This window comes from Opisthocomus hoazin, chromosome 3 (assembly GCF_030867145.1).
Source record: "Opisthocomus hoazin isolate bOpiHoa1 chromosome 3, bOpiHoa1.hap1, whole genome shotgun sequence".
NCBI lineage: Eukaryota > Metazoa > Chordata > Aves > Opisthocomiformes > Opisthocomidae > Opisthocomus > Opisthocomus hoazin.
In genome coordinates this window covers 43,345,048-43,359,630 of record NC_134416.1, presented here as the reverse complement: position 1 = coordinate 43,359,630, position 14,583 = coordinate 43,345,048, and the positions used below count along the sequence as shown (strand labels likewise).

General features: G+C 43.1%; 1 protein-coding gene across 4 annotated transcripts in view; it reads left to right on the top strand.

Annotated features, from left to right (window-relative positions):
• Positions 1-14,583, top strand: part of CHD7 (chromodomain helicase DNA binding protein 7) — a 133,476-nt gene that overhangs the window by 76,832 nt on the left and 42,061 nt on the right. For all 4 annotated transcript variants that reach the window (XM_075416096.1, XM_075416097.1, XM_075416093.1 and 1 more), the window contains exons 4-7: positions 4,629-4,767; positions 8,094-8,231; positions 9,292-9,357; positions 14,295-14,350. In XM_075416096.1, the coding sequence (XP_075272211.1) occupies positions 4,629-4,767; positions 8,094-8,231; positions 9,292-9,357; positions 14,295-14,350 (399 nt within the window). The remainder of the gene's footprint in view (positions 1-4,628; positions 4,768-8,093; positions 8,232-9,291; positions 9,358-14,294; positions 14,351-14,583) is intronic.

The window sequence follows — 14,583 nt, the reverse complement described above, 5'->3', positions numbered from 1 at the left end:
TACGGAGCCAGCTTCAGGCACATGCAAAGCGGGCGTTTTTTTTCCGAAAGTAGATGGACAGGGAAAGGCAAGTAGTCCTACTGAATTGCAAAGTCATGGCTCAGATGTCTGTTCCTCCTGTGCCCGTCCCTGGAGGAGATGAGGAACACCTGTTTGAGAAGATCATGCTGCAGCGCAGCTGATCTCTCTCCCGCTGCTTCCTATGAAACCCTAGAGAGCGGCCACCAATCATGGTGGGAGAAGAGGTAACTACTTGCGAGGGCCAAATGGCAGCTCTTTGCAGGAGCTCGTCCCCCCTCCTGTCTCTTCGAAGCAGTGGACGATGCTCTGCGGGGCTGCTCTCATCTGCTGCCTCCCCTCCCCTCCCCGTGCAGGGGAAGCTCTTCGTCCTTCCAGCGCCACGTGTACGGCAGCGGCCTGGGATGCAGGGTAGGGCGAGTGCCGAGCCCAAGCCTTGTCAGCCCTTCCACAGGGAGGTGGAGACAGGCTTTTTTGGCGCACGGACTCGCTGTGCGCTGTGTTAGAACGGGGACGGCTCCTGGCCCCGCAGAAGCGGGAAAAGAGGGGCGAGTGGTGCGGGAGCAGGACGCAGCACCCTGGGGAGCTGGGGGTCAGGAAGAGGGGTCCTGCGGCGGCTGTTTCCACTCCCAAGCTCGCGTGGTCCTGAGCCAGGCAGGAAGGGGAGAGAGCAGGAAATGGTGCGGGATTTCCGTGCGCACGTCCGCCGAGGCGGCTGTTCCTGTTCACACCTGTCCCCGCCTCCCTTCCGAACCGGCCCAGCCGCCCTGCGCTTACCTTTGCCTTTGCTGCAGGCGGGGGCCTCGCGGGCTCCGCTGTTGCCGAAGCGTATTCTTCAGTGATTTGGCTGAGTTTTCAGCCTGGAATAAACCTTGTGTCCAGTTTTTTTTCCTGCTTTTGTGACATACGAAAACGGATTAAAAACAAAAAAAGGTTTTGATTACACTAGGAGCTTTAAAAAAAAAATAAAATTGTTTTCCTCAGGTAAGGCAGTACGGAAAGTCTGACAATTCCAACATTTTGAGAGGGAAGGATTATATTTTTTATGGTTTTGATGCTCCACAGTGGATGTGCAATGTATTTTTTTTTTTCTTTTTAAACCAGGTTCCAGTCATGGCTTTGTCACAGGACAGTGTTCCCAAACAGTAAAATAGGGATCAATATTCTGTCTGACTTATTTTAACTGCTTAAATTACAGAAAAAAAGCATTATCCAAATCCTGATAGCCATCATAAATTACACTAATAAACAGATCTGTCAGTTACCCAGATCACATGAACCAGCTGCACAAGGTAAACACACGGGCTAATTACTTCCACTCTTAATCCCGCGAAGCATGCCATGCTTTTTGGGGTATTTTTGAGTCGGATGGTTTGGCCCTGGTAAGTCCTGGAGTTTGACCTAGTTCTGTAGGTGGCTGCTTGACTGACTGCCACAAAACGCTTCATCAGAGTTTGGATACTTGTTCTCAAATTGTAATTCAAGATTCCTTTTCAGTTTTCCTACTTAACTGCTTTCAGCCCGTGTTTTCCTTCATGTTGCTGGCTCATCTGAGATTCTGCAGGTTGTTTTCTGACTGATCCCCTTTGCTCAGTATGCTATGCAGTCCTCTGGGTAAGAGGATGAAACCAGAAAGTGGCATTGGACAGTGAGACTGTAAGACATCTGATCTGAAATGTCTGTGCTTGTATCACTTGAGTAGAAGGACTAGTTTTTAAGTGACAGTTTTAAAATATGTTACTGTTTTGTGTGTGGCAAATTGTGCTTTAGTTCCTCCCGGATTTCTGGTTCTTGTTTTGGAACTGGACACTATCTTGTCTCTCGTGGAATTGGCTAAATTTTGTATTTGTGTATGTGTAAAAGCAAATACGAGACAGTTGTCTAAATGTGTGCGTTACAGTTTGCCTTCCTTGTTGCCAGATTTGTAAAGTGCTGTCAGATGTGCACCCAGAGCTAAGCACTGACACACGGGCCCGACCGGTCGCGCCAGGGTGTCCAAGCACAGGTTTGAGGCGCGGAGAGGCGCTTCACCCCCGGCCGGGCGCAGCTGCTGCGTGCGCGGCGCTGGGAGGGGAAGCCTCGCCGGGACGGCGCTGCTCTGCCGCGGCGTGCGCTGCGCCTTCCCGCCTTGTCTGGGAGAAGCCGCGGCCGGGCAAGGCAGAGCAATTCTCGCGCTGAATTCAGAAATTAAAACTCCCGCTGGAGCTGCGCCCGGGCTTTGTTCTCCCCGAGCCGGTGGCTCCTTCCCATGCGCCTGGTTTGAACCGGCCCGGCAAGGGCGAGACCCTCAGCCGCGTATCCCTTACCGAGAGCGGCTCGGGCAGGGCTCACGGAATGCGCCGAGCTCCTGCCCCTGCCAGCGGGGAAGGGTCCGACAGGAGCCGGGAAGTAACCTTTGTCGGGGTAGACCTGCTGCCCCGCCACCCGTCGGGGGCTTTGTCTGGACCGCGGCCGCAGGTCGGTCCGCCCGGGGCAGGCCGGCCCCCGTTAGCACCGCCCGGCCTTTCGGCAAACTGGCGTTTCCTCAGACCTCGGCCGCGCCGTTCTTCCCGGCTTTAAGCCGGTTATTCACAGGCGGCGGCGGCGCATCCGGCGCACGGCAGCGACTACCGAGCTTAACTGGGCGCCGTGCTCCGGTTGACGGGGGTTCGGGCGGGGGGCGCCGTCCGGCAGGCCCGGCCCGCCTGCGATCGAAGCGAATCCCAGAAACACCCGAGCTTTGGGCTGCGTTTTGGGGTTTGGCGTTCTTTCGGGAAGCGGTTTCGCGGCGGTTCGATAAAGGCGGCGGGGGGGGAGCGGGGACCCGGGGGGGGCAGAGGACGCGGCCGCGCAGGTGCCGGGAGCGCCCGGGCGCTGATTGAGGGAAGCAGATGGCTGCAGTCGGTGGCCGCCAGCCAGCGGAGCAGGTGCTGGTCACGTGGCCGCGGGTTGCCGGGGCGACGCGAGCGCTCTCGGCGCGCGGATGAAAGGCAAGGGGCCCCGCTTCAGCTGCGGCTTTGTGCCATTGGTGGCAGCTAGAGCGGAAACAAACGCCGCGAGGGGAGCCGCGGCCCGCGCGCGGCCCGCGCGCCCGGGGGAGGCCGGCCGGCCGGCGGGCAGGGCCGCGCGCGCGCCGGGCCGCGGGGCTTGGCTTGCGGCCGCGCGCCTGCCGCCGGGTCACGCCCCCCCACCCCCCGTTATTATTTCCAAGCCCTCACGTTTTGAGGTGATTTTGTGGAGCGGAAGGCCGCGTCACCCCCTGTGGATAACGCAGATTCACCTCCAACACTCCCGGTCCCGTGAATGTTATTTCAAAGTCGGCGTTAGCTGAAGCGCGGGCGGCCGGAGGGGTCCGTGCCGCCGCGGTGCTGCCCCGGTCCCAGAGCCGCCTGTCACCGTGTTCGGAAATTTCAAATCACAGCTCTGAAACGGTGGGTGCTGAGCCAGGTGAACGAGCCTAAAGCTGGAGTTTGTCTGAGAAGTTACAAGGCTGGGGTTGGTGAGGGAAAACCAGACCCCAGGCAGTGTCCCGGGCATGAAATGGAGATGCTGAGGGTGTGGAAGCCGTACAGAAGTGCCCGTCTCGCTTCTTGGCAACCCGTGCTTGCCGTTTGTTGGGTACTGGCGCGTAACTCTGCCCTGCTCCTCAGCGCCTTGGCAGCTTCCACACCCAGCCTGTCGAGTCGCCCCGGGTCGGGAGGGGTTGACCACAGAGGGGAGAAAAGAGCAGAGAAAACCCATGCGAGACCCAAAGGCTGAAAGTGCGTAAAATTACTGACTTGTACCATCGATTCTTCTTCGTTGCCATTTAAAAATTTCACCCCCGCGATGATGAAGATCGCCTCGGTGCGTGATTTGGTGACAGCGTTATTGAAAGCTGGATTTTGATATGTGTGTCCTCGCCCATTTCCAGGCCTGTGAGTGCACTTGGAGAGAGGGGGTCCCAGCTCCTCGGGTGGCAAACAGTTTCATAGGGAGGAGGGGGAGAAACAAGCCCCGAAAACCTTTCTCTGCAGTCAGTGGATACAGCTTTGTAGTATCATGTAGATGCGGAGATACCAGCTGGGTGGTTTTTGCCCCGTACAAGCTGTGGTTGCATGCATTGAGGCTGTACGGGTGTCCTCAGAGCTGACACAAAAGCGCTTCTCATGCCTGGAAATAGCAGGGATGGTAGAAGAAAACAAAGACGCTTCTCATTCGGTCCTTTGTTTTGGTAGTGCTTCCTCTGGTTCCACTCACCTGGTCCGCATAGTTAATACCAAGACAAGTACATGTGTAATTCTGTTTCTCTTCACATGTGTCAGGTTGCCCAAACACCTCTCTCAGAAAGCGCAGGTTTGGGAGAGCCACTTTTCCTTTCCAGTCTCATTTTTAGTTTCTTGTTGAATACGAATTCAGTGTCGCTGTCCAAGATCTAGAAGAGGTGAGGTGTCTGTTGTTAAGGAATGGGAGATGTATAGCGATGGCCCATGCATCATTGATTTTATGGTTATGTCTAAGTACTTAAATAAGGAAAGCATCTGAAAATAATGAAGTCACTGAAAATAAACATCTTGCAAATTAGCTATTTTTTTAAACACTTTTCGCTTACATTTTTGTACAAATATTGATTAAAAATACCTCTGTTTCAGTAACAAGAAAACAGATTCAGAAACCAGTGCTGCGAAGAAAAAGGTTAACAAGGGAAAGGAAGGTTCTGAAAACTCAGATTTGGAAAAAACTCCGCCACCATCACCTCATCCTGAAGATGAAGATGACCCAGGGGTTCAGGTAATGCTGTCTTTCATGTTCAGTGTAGCTTTTGCCAATTCAGATGTGTAGAATGTTAGCTTTTGCAGTCTTTGTTACAGAGATAGAGGTCTTTGGGTATTTTCTGTGTTGCTTAGAATGAGGATGACAACTGGAAATCACCGCGGTGAATATTTTACTAAAACAAATATTCCTCATCATCGTTTCACTTTACAGTCTTGTTACCTGCAGATATGTGTATGGTGCTGCTATATTTTTGTGTGTTCTCTTCCATCACTGTTGCAGTTACGGTGCTAAATTTTCTGTTCTGTAGACTTAATATACTGTTTTGAGATCTTGCTTATCAGCCTCGTGTTTCTTCTTGCATTGGCTTTGCAAACCGTCTGAAATCAAGAATAAGACATGACAGAGCAGGATGTTAGAAACGTGCGTGTCAGGGAGTTGTAACTGCACTGCTTTAATGGATGAAGGGCCTTTTTGCAGGGCTACCAGTCATTGGTTAACATTAATAATTTCTCTCGACTGCTGTGCACCAATCACTTTCTATCCCAGCTTTATTTCAGGTAAAGAAAATCTGGAAATAGAACTAGCATATATGGTAACTTTTGTGTGCTCTGTCATTAGCCACATTCAGAAGTGGTCAGCTCCTGGCTTGCTTCTGCTGGCAGTGCTCAGAGTGGGCAACAAAAATTAAGAATTCCCTTATGAAAGGGTAGAGGCAAATTGTGGTGGAGAAAGTATGAGACTCCTAAACAGTCATGCTGGTATTGCTGAAATCCATTGCATTTATCTGTTGCATATCAGGGTGTGGATGTGTTGCCTCTAGTTATGAGAGATGGCGAGAGTGACAATCACTTGAGAATGGTAGAAGCAGCCTGGTGAAAAGGGTGGCAAACAGGGATATCCCAACACAAACATCGTTTATTCCTTGCCTCTTACTGTGTTCCAGAAGGATGTAAAATATAATGAAATTTGAGCAACCTAATGGATTCTGGTTAAAAACAAAAGCAGCAACAGAAAACCAGCATTATTTCTGATTCATGCTAGCCACGTATTCTGAATTGGAAAAGCTGAGATATACCATGCAAAGGTTAAAATGTTTGAAGAACAAGTTTTGTGTACTATGACACAAGTCCATCTTAGCCTGATTAATGGTGTTGACAAAAGATGTAGAAGAAACTTTTGGGGCGGATGGTTTTTTTTGTTAATTTGCAGATTATTCTGTCTACAGTTCAGTATGCATGTGTGTTTTACTTGTTTTCAGTTTAGCGGGACAAACCTCTCTGTGAAACTCAGTTGGGTCATAAATTTTACATTTGAAATATTTCTTCTTTTAGTTAGGATATTTGCATCCCTTTTTAATGAAATGTAATAAAATATTCCAGGTAATCTTTGTTTCCATAATGCTTTCTTGAACTGCACGTTCTACTGTGCCCACACTTCTTTGCAGTAAACTTACGGAATGGTTACCACCACACACCCTAGGCCAGCTAGGATTAATAAACTTGTTACGTGTTTCCCGACTGAGATTGATGTTATGCAGTTGTCTAAAACACTTGCATTATTCGGTTAAATACAGAGTCTTCTGTAATGATATTATGTAGTAAGGCACAAAGTGATACATTGTTATCTTTAGAGAGGAAAAATATTTACTTTTGTGTGTTACCATACAGATTTTTTTATATTCCAATATCAAGCCTACTACTGACCTTTCCATCTATAGATCAGTTGATGGGTAGAAGATAATCTGATGCAGGTAAATATATGCACAGTTTCCGACAACAATGCGTAACAATTGCAAAGCGTCATGTGGACGTTAGAGGAAACAGGAAGTTAACCGAGTCAATAAATATCAAATAGAGGATTTCCATTACGTTTTAGGCATCCTTTCTGTTAGGGAGATGGAAGAAGAGATTTTTGGTGCCAAAAATAATGGTAAGACTTACCTATTGAGCCAAAAGAAAACTGCCATCAGTGATTATGGAAATGAGGGTGCAATTTGCCAAGTGGTATCTGTTTTTAGTATAAAAATATTGTTACAGTTTTATGGGAACCCCCCATAAGTTACTATGTTAAAGGTAGAAGTAACATCACCATTGTTTAAAAGGGTGATATAAACTTAACCTTTGCTCAAAAATTTCATTTTATATTAAAGAAAGAATTTCTAATTTTGTGAAGTGCGTCAGATATTTGTGCTTCAGAAAGTACAATTAACTGTCTAAAGGAAATATTTGACTTTGTCTATGTACATTGAGAGACCCAAGTGCATGGATCTGTTAGACAAGCTGCAGAAGTATTTACATGTACTGGTGAAGATGTGTGTTAAGCTGAGAAAGATGTAAAAATAAGTACTATATCAATTCATAAAGTTTTTTTTAACGGTTGATATTCAGCATCTTTTTTTTTTAATAGATAAATCAGTCCATTGAGATATTTGATGCTCAGTTGACAGTTCTTTCAACAGCATAAGCTCTCAGCTTTTCGTAGTATATAACCTGATGCAGAGTATCTGGGAATTTGATTTTTATTGTTGCAGAAAACGGTGTCTGGCACTGAGTCTCAGGTTGCAAATTCTGCCAAATGCATGCTTATGTATTTTACAGATTGGTTTTGTTCAGTTTCTCTGAAGCTTTCTCTCATCATGGAGATGAGAGTATGGGGACACTGTGCTTTCCATTTGGGGTGGTTCAAGTTTTTTGTTCTCCTCTATTAGTTTGGGGCCTTTTCCCATGCTGTGCTGCAGGATGTCTTTCTGAGAGCAGCGCTGGGTCAGTGGAGTGAGGAAATCGTATTTCATTGTATTTCCCCTACAAGATAATCTGACTACAACTAGGTGGATGGGGAGAGCAAGAAAGTGCGTTGTCACTGCTTAGCAACACTATGGGCCATGCTGCGGGAAGGTGGTGTTTGGTTCCTGCATCGGCCATCTGTCAAAGTTTGTCATAGACGTGAATTGAGAGGTGCAACTTCTTGGGTTTTTAATTGCTTTCTGATAAACGCTTTCTAATTTTCTAATGTGGTTTTAGTAATGCTAAAAAAAAAAAGGAAAATACCACTTTCCAACTCGGAACAAGCATACAAGAATGAAGTGGATTTTTTTTGTTTGGTCATTTTTTCTTTTCTTTTTCTTTTTTCTTTTTTCTTTTTTTTTTTTAATTAACTAAGAACTTACAGGCAGGAATTTAGAATAGCAGTGTCTTGATTCCACTCTTTCTACCAGGGTGCTGTAAAAACTACATCATTCACTACATCCTAATGTATTTGAGAAACACAAAGAACTTTTCTCAGTTATTCTGCTGCTTTACCAGTTTTGCTTCTCAAGAAATATATCCATGCTTTCTATTTAGAAGCGACGCTCCAGCAGGCAGGTGAAGAGGAAGCGTTATACAGAAGACCTGGAGTTCAAGATTTCAGATGAGGAGGCCGATGATGCTGATGCTGCTGGAAGAGACTCTCCTTCAAACACTTCTCAGTCAGAGCAACAGGTCAGATACGAACGGCTGGAAACGTGGCTGTAACTGCAGCATTCAGAGTTCAAATATAGGCCCGTTTCCTGAATAATACTCATCCGTGGTTGGCACAGTGTGCCAGAAAGCATTAGCTTTTTACCTTCTTAAAGACTATATTAATTCATGGCTTTGTTTACAAGCTGATGATAGGCAGTTTGACATAGTTGTTTGAAATTAATGGTCTCTGCCTAAAGGAAACCTAAACTGGACTGCTAGGAGTCTTGAATCTGCTTCTGTGAATTCAGTGATCTGGCTTCTGTGACTTTAATAAACCACTCAAGCTTGTCCCCTGCTGCTAGGCACCATAAGAACCCCTTTATGAAATTACTGCCTTGTAGTACCCAGCAGGGTACACTTTATTCTCTGTGCAATGTAAATGATGGATAAAATAGTTTGAATAAGATGAGGGGTAATAATGTAGGGAATGACTGTTGTAACAGTCTCATTGTTTTGTAGTACTTTTTCAAAGAACTACTTCACTTAACTAACTGATGACCTATTGGAGAATATATACGTATTCTTTGGTATTTCATTTGACAATTTGTTAAGCCCTGTGAAATACTGTATGTGATCTCCATTGTTAATTGTGTCTTATCAGAAGGAGAATTTGGGAAGTTTGCCTGCAGTTGTAATCATGAATTAATGTAATAGAGAATTGCAGGCAATTTTGATAGCTATCATGTGGACACTTACACAGCCAACTAGAGTTTCTGAACATCATCTAATATTTAGACTGTATGTTGCTGAAAGTCATGTGTGTTATTTTAGGAGAGGTGAACTGCCCCTGTGGCTGTATCTGTGCATGTCAGCCTTACTGAGAGAGCTAGAGTTGCGTTAGCTCTTAAAAGTGTCCTTCAATCCTTTGGTATGGCATTAAATTTATTTGAATCCTCTCAGTTCCCATGCTAGAGGGAGAAAGTCCTCCTGTGTATTAAACTCCTGTTACAAAAAAACTGTTCGAAGGTTTTCTAATGAAGGAAGTCTTTAAGTAAAAAAGATGCACCCCCATAACTCTTGTGTGGTATTTATGATGCAGGAGTCTGTTGATGCTGAAGGTCCTGTTGTGGAGAAAATCATGAGTAGCCGTACAGTCAAGAAAAAGGTAAACAAAACAAAAGCCCTTCCCGCCACATTTTTAAACAGGCTAAGCATATTTCTACGGAAGCCCATATTAAGTTCTTAAAATACCTCAGATATTCTAAGTTCAAAAACTGTTTTATTGAATAGAGGAGGTTCCCTGAAAGTGTCTTTAGAGAGTGTTTAACATGGTTTTGGATAGACATACACGAAACAGATTACATGTTTAGTCTTCTGCTCTTTTCTTGCATTTTTTCGGATGAGAATTTTGGTTTTTGCAAATACATATGCCTGAGTAAAATCTATGGTGCTCTTCAAGGTGGCATTTCATGGGAGTTTGAGGAGTGAGAGAATTCTCCTGCTGACTAAGTTTCTGCCTTTTCTAATAAAGATAAATCCTCGCCCATATAGTTTGTGTCTTTTGATAGTGGGTGTGCTTAGGAGCTAAAACAACTAACACATAATCAAGAACGTTACGTATACAGGTGGTTAATACCTTCTTTGTCGCTGTGCTAAAAAGGTGAAAGAAACACTCTGTTTAGTTAAGTGTGGTTCTCTTTTTTAATTCTGCCCTGGTTGCTGGTTACGTGCTTATTTTGCTTTCAGATTCGTCTAATCTGCTTCACAACTTGATTGGCCCTTGCACTTCCAAACTAATAAACTCTGAGTAGGAAGTAGCAAAGAACTTGTTCCAAAAAGGGCATTATTATATTTTATAGACTCTTTTGTGTAGCTAATTCTCTGAATTGCACTGCAGTTGGGCAGAAAGCTGTCTGATTAGTATAGGTATGGTACTTGTGTTGATCTTAACCAGAAATATTTCTTTTCCTCAAAGTGTTAATTTTCAAATTAGAGCAGGGAAAGTTACCTTTTTTCAGGGATTATTATTTTTTTCTTATGTTGTGGCATTTTGGGGATTGAGGGGGATTGGTTTTTTTGTTCTTTAATTTTATTACTACTGTCATAACATCATTAATAGCTTTATAAACCTAAATTCATGCAATGCTATGACTGGCTGTGATTGAATTTGACCTGTTTCTACAGCTTTCACAACACAAAACCTCTAGGGCTTTTTTTGAAGTCCAGAGCTGTATTTTGTATTTCAAAACATAAGCTTATTTTTCAGGTAAATTTTGTGTAATACAGACTTGGTAATTAGTTGTCCTGATGGTCTAGTAGGCAGGAGAGGAGAATGTGGTCTTTTCATAAATGTCTTTACATTGGAAGCTGTTTTTCACCAATTATTCTTCTCTTCTTCCTCTCCCTTGCAAACAAAGGTGTGATTACTCATGGGGAGTGTGTATTTTGCTGCAGTTTGTGGGAAGTGGTTGGTCTGCTGCCTACATGTCTTTGATTGCAAGCTCTGCTGGAGGCAAGCTCTATTTTGAGCTCTTTCTTTAATGTTTTTTATGGATTGTATTTGCAGGTTTGAGGGGTGTCTCTTCGTTCCTTGCTCTTCTCCCCAACCCTCCTCTCCAAAATCCAAAAAAAATGGATTTCAGGATGTGAATATTTAACATCTGAAGTGTCCAACTGTGCTTTTATTAAAGGTCTTTTACACTCTTACTAACGTCATCAAAACCCTGGTTGTTAGATTACTAATCAAAGTAAAATTGCTGCGATCAGGACCAGTGCATAAAATAAACATGAGGAAAGGCTTCACTAGGAAACCTTTCAGTGGATTAGGTTGTAACAAAGATGTTGCATTCAAGTGAAGGACATTAGATAATGAATACGCTTTTGGAGCAGTTTTCTTATCATAAAATTATGCTGATTTTCTCAGAAATAGCCTTAGTCTGGTTTTGGAGTTACCAGATATGATGCAGTACTGTACTTGCAACTGTTTTTGAAATGTACAGAAGAAAAGGTAGAAATTGCTTTAGTTGATGTTTGAAATAAAAAGACAGTGTTTTTCCCTGTTGTTCTGAGCAGGAATTTTTTATTCTGTTGAATACTCTTCGCTCTTACAGAAATCATTGAATACATGTATCACTCTCTTTCCAAACCATCATGTTCCTGCAATCTTCGGTTTCTATGTGGAAATTTTTCATTTTTCTAATTATTTTCTTGGCCAGCTTCAGTCCCCTTGGAATTTCTGCCCCTTAATTTTGAAAAGGAATGACTAGAAGTAAATATTCTATTCAGCGCGAGTAGCACATATTATGGAAAGATGTGGGGTTTGTAGAACATTATACTTGCATGTTACACATTTGAATTTCTCTTTTTGCCTACCAATACATGGTGAGAATTCGATCTAATTGAACTGTGTACAAATGCCTACATCTTTTCCACAAACTGATCAGTTTACAATTGAGTGCTGTGTGTCAGTTGGATTGGGTTTTATGTGTTGCTTTGTGTCTGTTATTAGTGTTCTGTCTGCTGGTTTTCTAGCAGTTGATATTTCTGGCTTTTTTGTTCTGTGTTTTTTTGAAGCTCCTTCTTGTCTTTACACCCAAGTGGCTTGCTCAGATAACTCTTGGCGTTAGCAAGTACTACTGTATCACTTTTGTAGCAATGGCAGTGCTAGATTGCGTGCTCTGAAGTATTTGCTTGCAGGAAAGGGTCATTTATTTCTTCAATTAACTGCAGAGGCTGTAGATCAGATTGTCAATCTATGGTTGCACCAGGGCCACGGTAGGTTGAACTGTTCTGCATTGCAGAAGTCTGCCATGTGGTAATTTAGGATGTCTGTGTAATCAGTTTTGGGAGAATTTTGCGCAAATGTTCTGTCTCACCCTTTTACCTGGTTAATGTACACGTACCTGTAGTGGGAGTTGGACAGTGACGTCAAAGGCATAAGCTTCTGTCTTGTATATCCTAAACAGATGTATTGTTAAAACCTACTTGAGTACTGATGCTTGTAACTTGATTAGAATTTTGGGGGGGGGGGCATAAGCATGAATGCCAGAGCAAGATTTTAAAAAGATTTTTTTTTCTAAAATATTTCTTATTTAGATGAATCTTTGATGCACGCTCATAGAGCATATGATAACATAGACCAGTTGTTACATACAAAAGTACGTTTTACTCATGAGAGTTACAGGATTTGTCAAGATTTACATTGTAAATCATTGTTATTAAGGTGATAGTTGACAGATAATACACTTGACTGAAACACTGTTGAGGGGATTTAAACTGGCTAACATTAAACCTTTATGTAAAGGTGTTTAACCATGTTGTCATTGTAAGGCTGATATATCTCAAAGGATTCTGATTTAAAACTAATCAAAGAGACTTGGACATAATTCATTTCAGAAATTAAAAAAGTTAATGCCTTAAAGTTAGGGATGACTTCTTAAAGACTGATTTTTGCCTCAGGATAGTGAATAGTTTTGGATAATGGGATCTCAATTTTTAATACTTTTTTTTTTAAATACAGTTTTGACCTCTAAATGTGAATACTTTCTTGAGAAATAATACCTTATAATTTTTTTGTTTTTTTTTTAAAAATCTCCATAGTCTTCAAATTCCTTCCTTTGATAGGATCTTTGTAAGTGACAGAGAAGCTTCTTCCCAGTGTGTTTAGGGTTAGGGGACGGTAGTTTATCTTCAGCAGAGGATTCGAGAAGCAGTAGCAGCAGGAATACCTTATCTTCTTCCATTTCTTCAGGGAGAACTAGGTGGAAGCTGGTGTTGCTCCTCTCACTAGAAAGGAACGCTACTGGAGTGATATAAATGCTGAAATTATAAAATCCCTTGCTAGTCTGGAAGAGAAGGAATACTCTGTAAATCGGGGATTAGGAATGCATTAGCTTTTTCTTTACTGTGCTAGAACAGAGTTTGATGCAGCTGCTGCTGTTGTTCTTTAATTGCACTGCTGTGGAGGTAATGTCTAGCCAACAACTTTGCTTCTAAGAGAATTTGGAAGATGACAGTTCATCCTCCAGCTTCAAAGTTGTCTGTCTTTTGTATATTCTTTTTGTCCTCTTTTTTTTTTAGTATATCTATAAAAAAAAGATGGAGTATGTTCTCTTACACAGGAGTCAACAGCGTTGTCTGTTTAGCACTACGTACCATATTTATTACAGATGTTGTTGTCCCTGGTGACGGATGTAAAACAGAAAATCCTCTTCTGTTTAAAATTGTTCCAAAGTTCATTAGTAAACACAAACCGTTAATGTTGTGACATAAACTGAATTCTAAACGTGTGCCTGGTGCACTGTCCTTAGTTTGTCCTATGGCTGGGTTCAGGAGTAATTCAACAAAGTATTACATGCCATATGTTATGCAATACTTTGGCACTGGGGATGAATTAAGGGTAGTCTCAACCCTTAGCACTGAATGCCCTTGGTTTTTCTGGTTTATATCACAACTTTAACCTTGCTTTAAATGTAGTTTTTGGGTGTTAATTTAATTTGGCTGCTCTGTATGTGAGACATCTTGCCTGAGTGAATTTAATTGCACCGTAGAGTAAAACTAAAGCCACGAACACTGATGCACTAAAATTCTAGCAGAGGTATAAGGTTTAGTTTTATATGGCTCCTTGTTTGGAGTTATTAACTATATGGAGGAATAAACCCCCTTTAAAACTCTTTTTTAAAACATTACAAAACCCACAATGTAAAGTTGCCATGAGCCAGCCAAAAATAATACATATGGCATTCAGGAGTGCAGTTGCTAATTGGCTGCTGCCTGAGAAAATGGTACACTTGGCTTCTACTGAACACTGTGGGTTTGGCAGAAAGCCAGGTTTGGGGTGAGGTTGTGAATGAAGCTGCATGTGGTTAGGGAGGAGTTCAAATGATTCATGTCTTGGAAGTTGTAGTAAGCAGTGCAGTATGTACTTGGGTAAGCTGCTGGAGGAAACTCCTCACCCATGTCCTCCCCCCACAAACGCTTTCCTGCACCTCCACTTGTCTCTCTATGTGGCGACCGTATTCTGTGTTTCAGTTAGTTTTAATCATTAACTAAATTGGGCTGTTCAGTGGTTTAATTCACGTTTCAACAATTCTTTTCTTGTAGATGGAGAATGGAGAGGAGGTAGAAATAGAGGAATTCTATGTAAAGTACAAAAACTTGTAAGTAACGTTATAGGTTTGATTACTATCTTTAAGTTCATGTAACTTCCAAATAGCTGGTTTTGTAAATGATGTAATAACTGTCACTATCCAACTTTAATAATTTCTAATGTTTAATCCAAAACAATGGCAAGGAAATGGGGAAATACCTTGCATTGGTGGTAGTGGGTTTGATAGTACCATCTTAATGTGTATTCTTTCCAAAATTAAATCCATGGATAAAATTGCTCTGC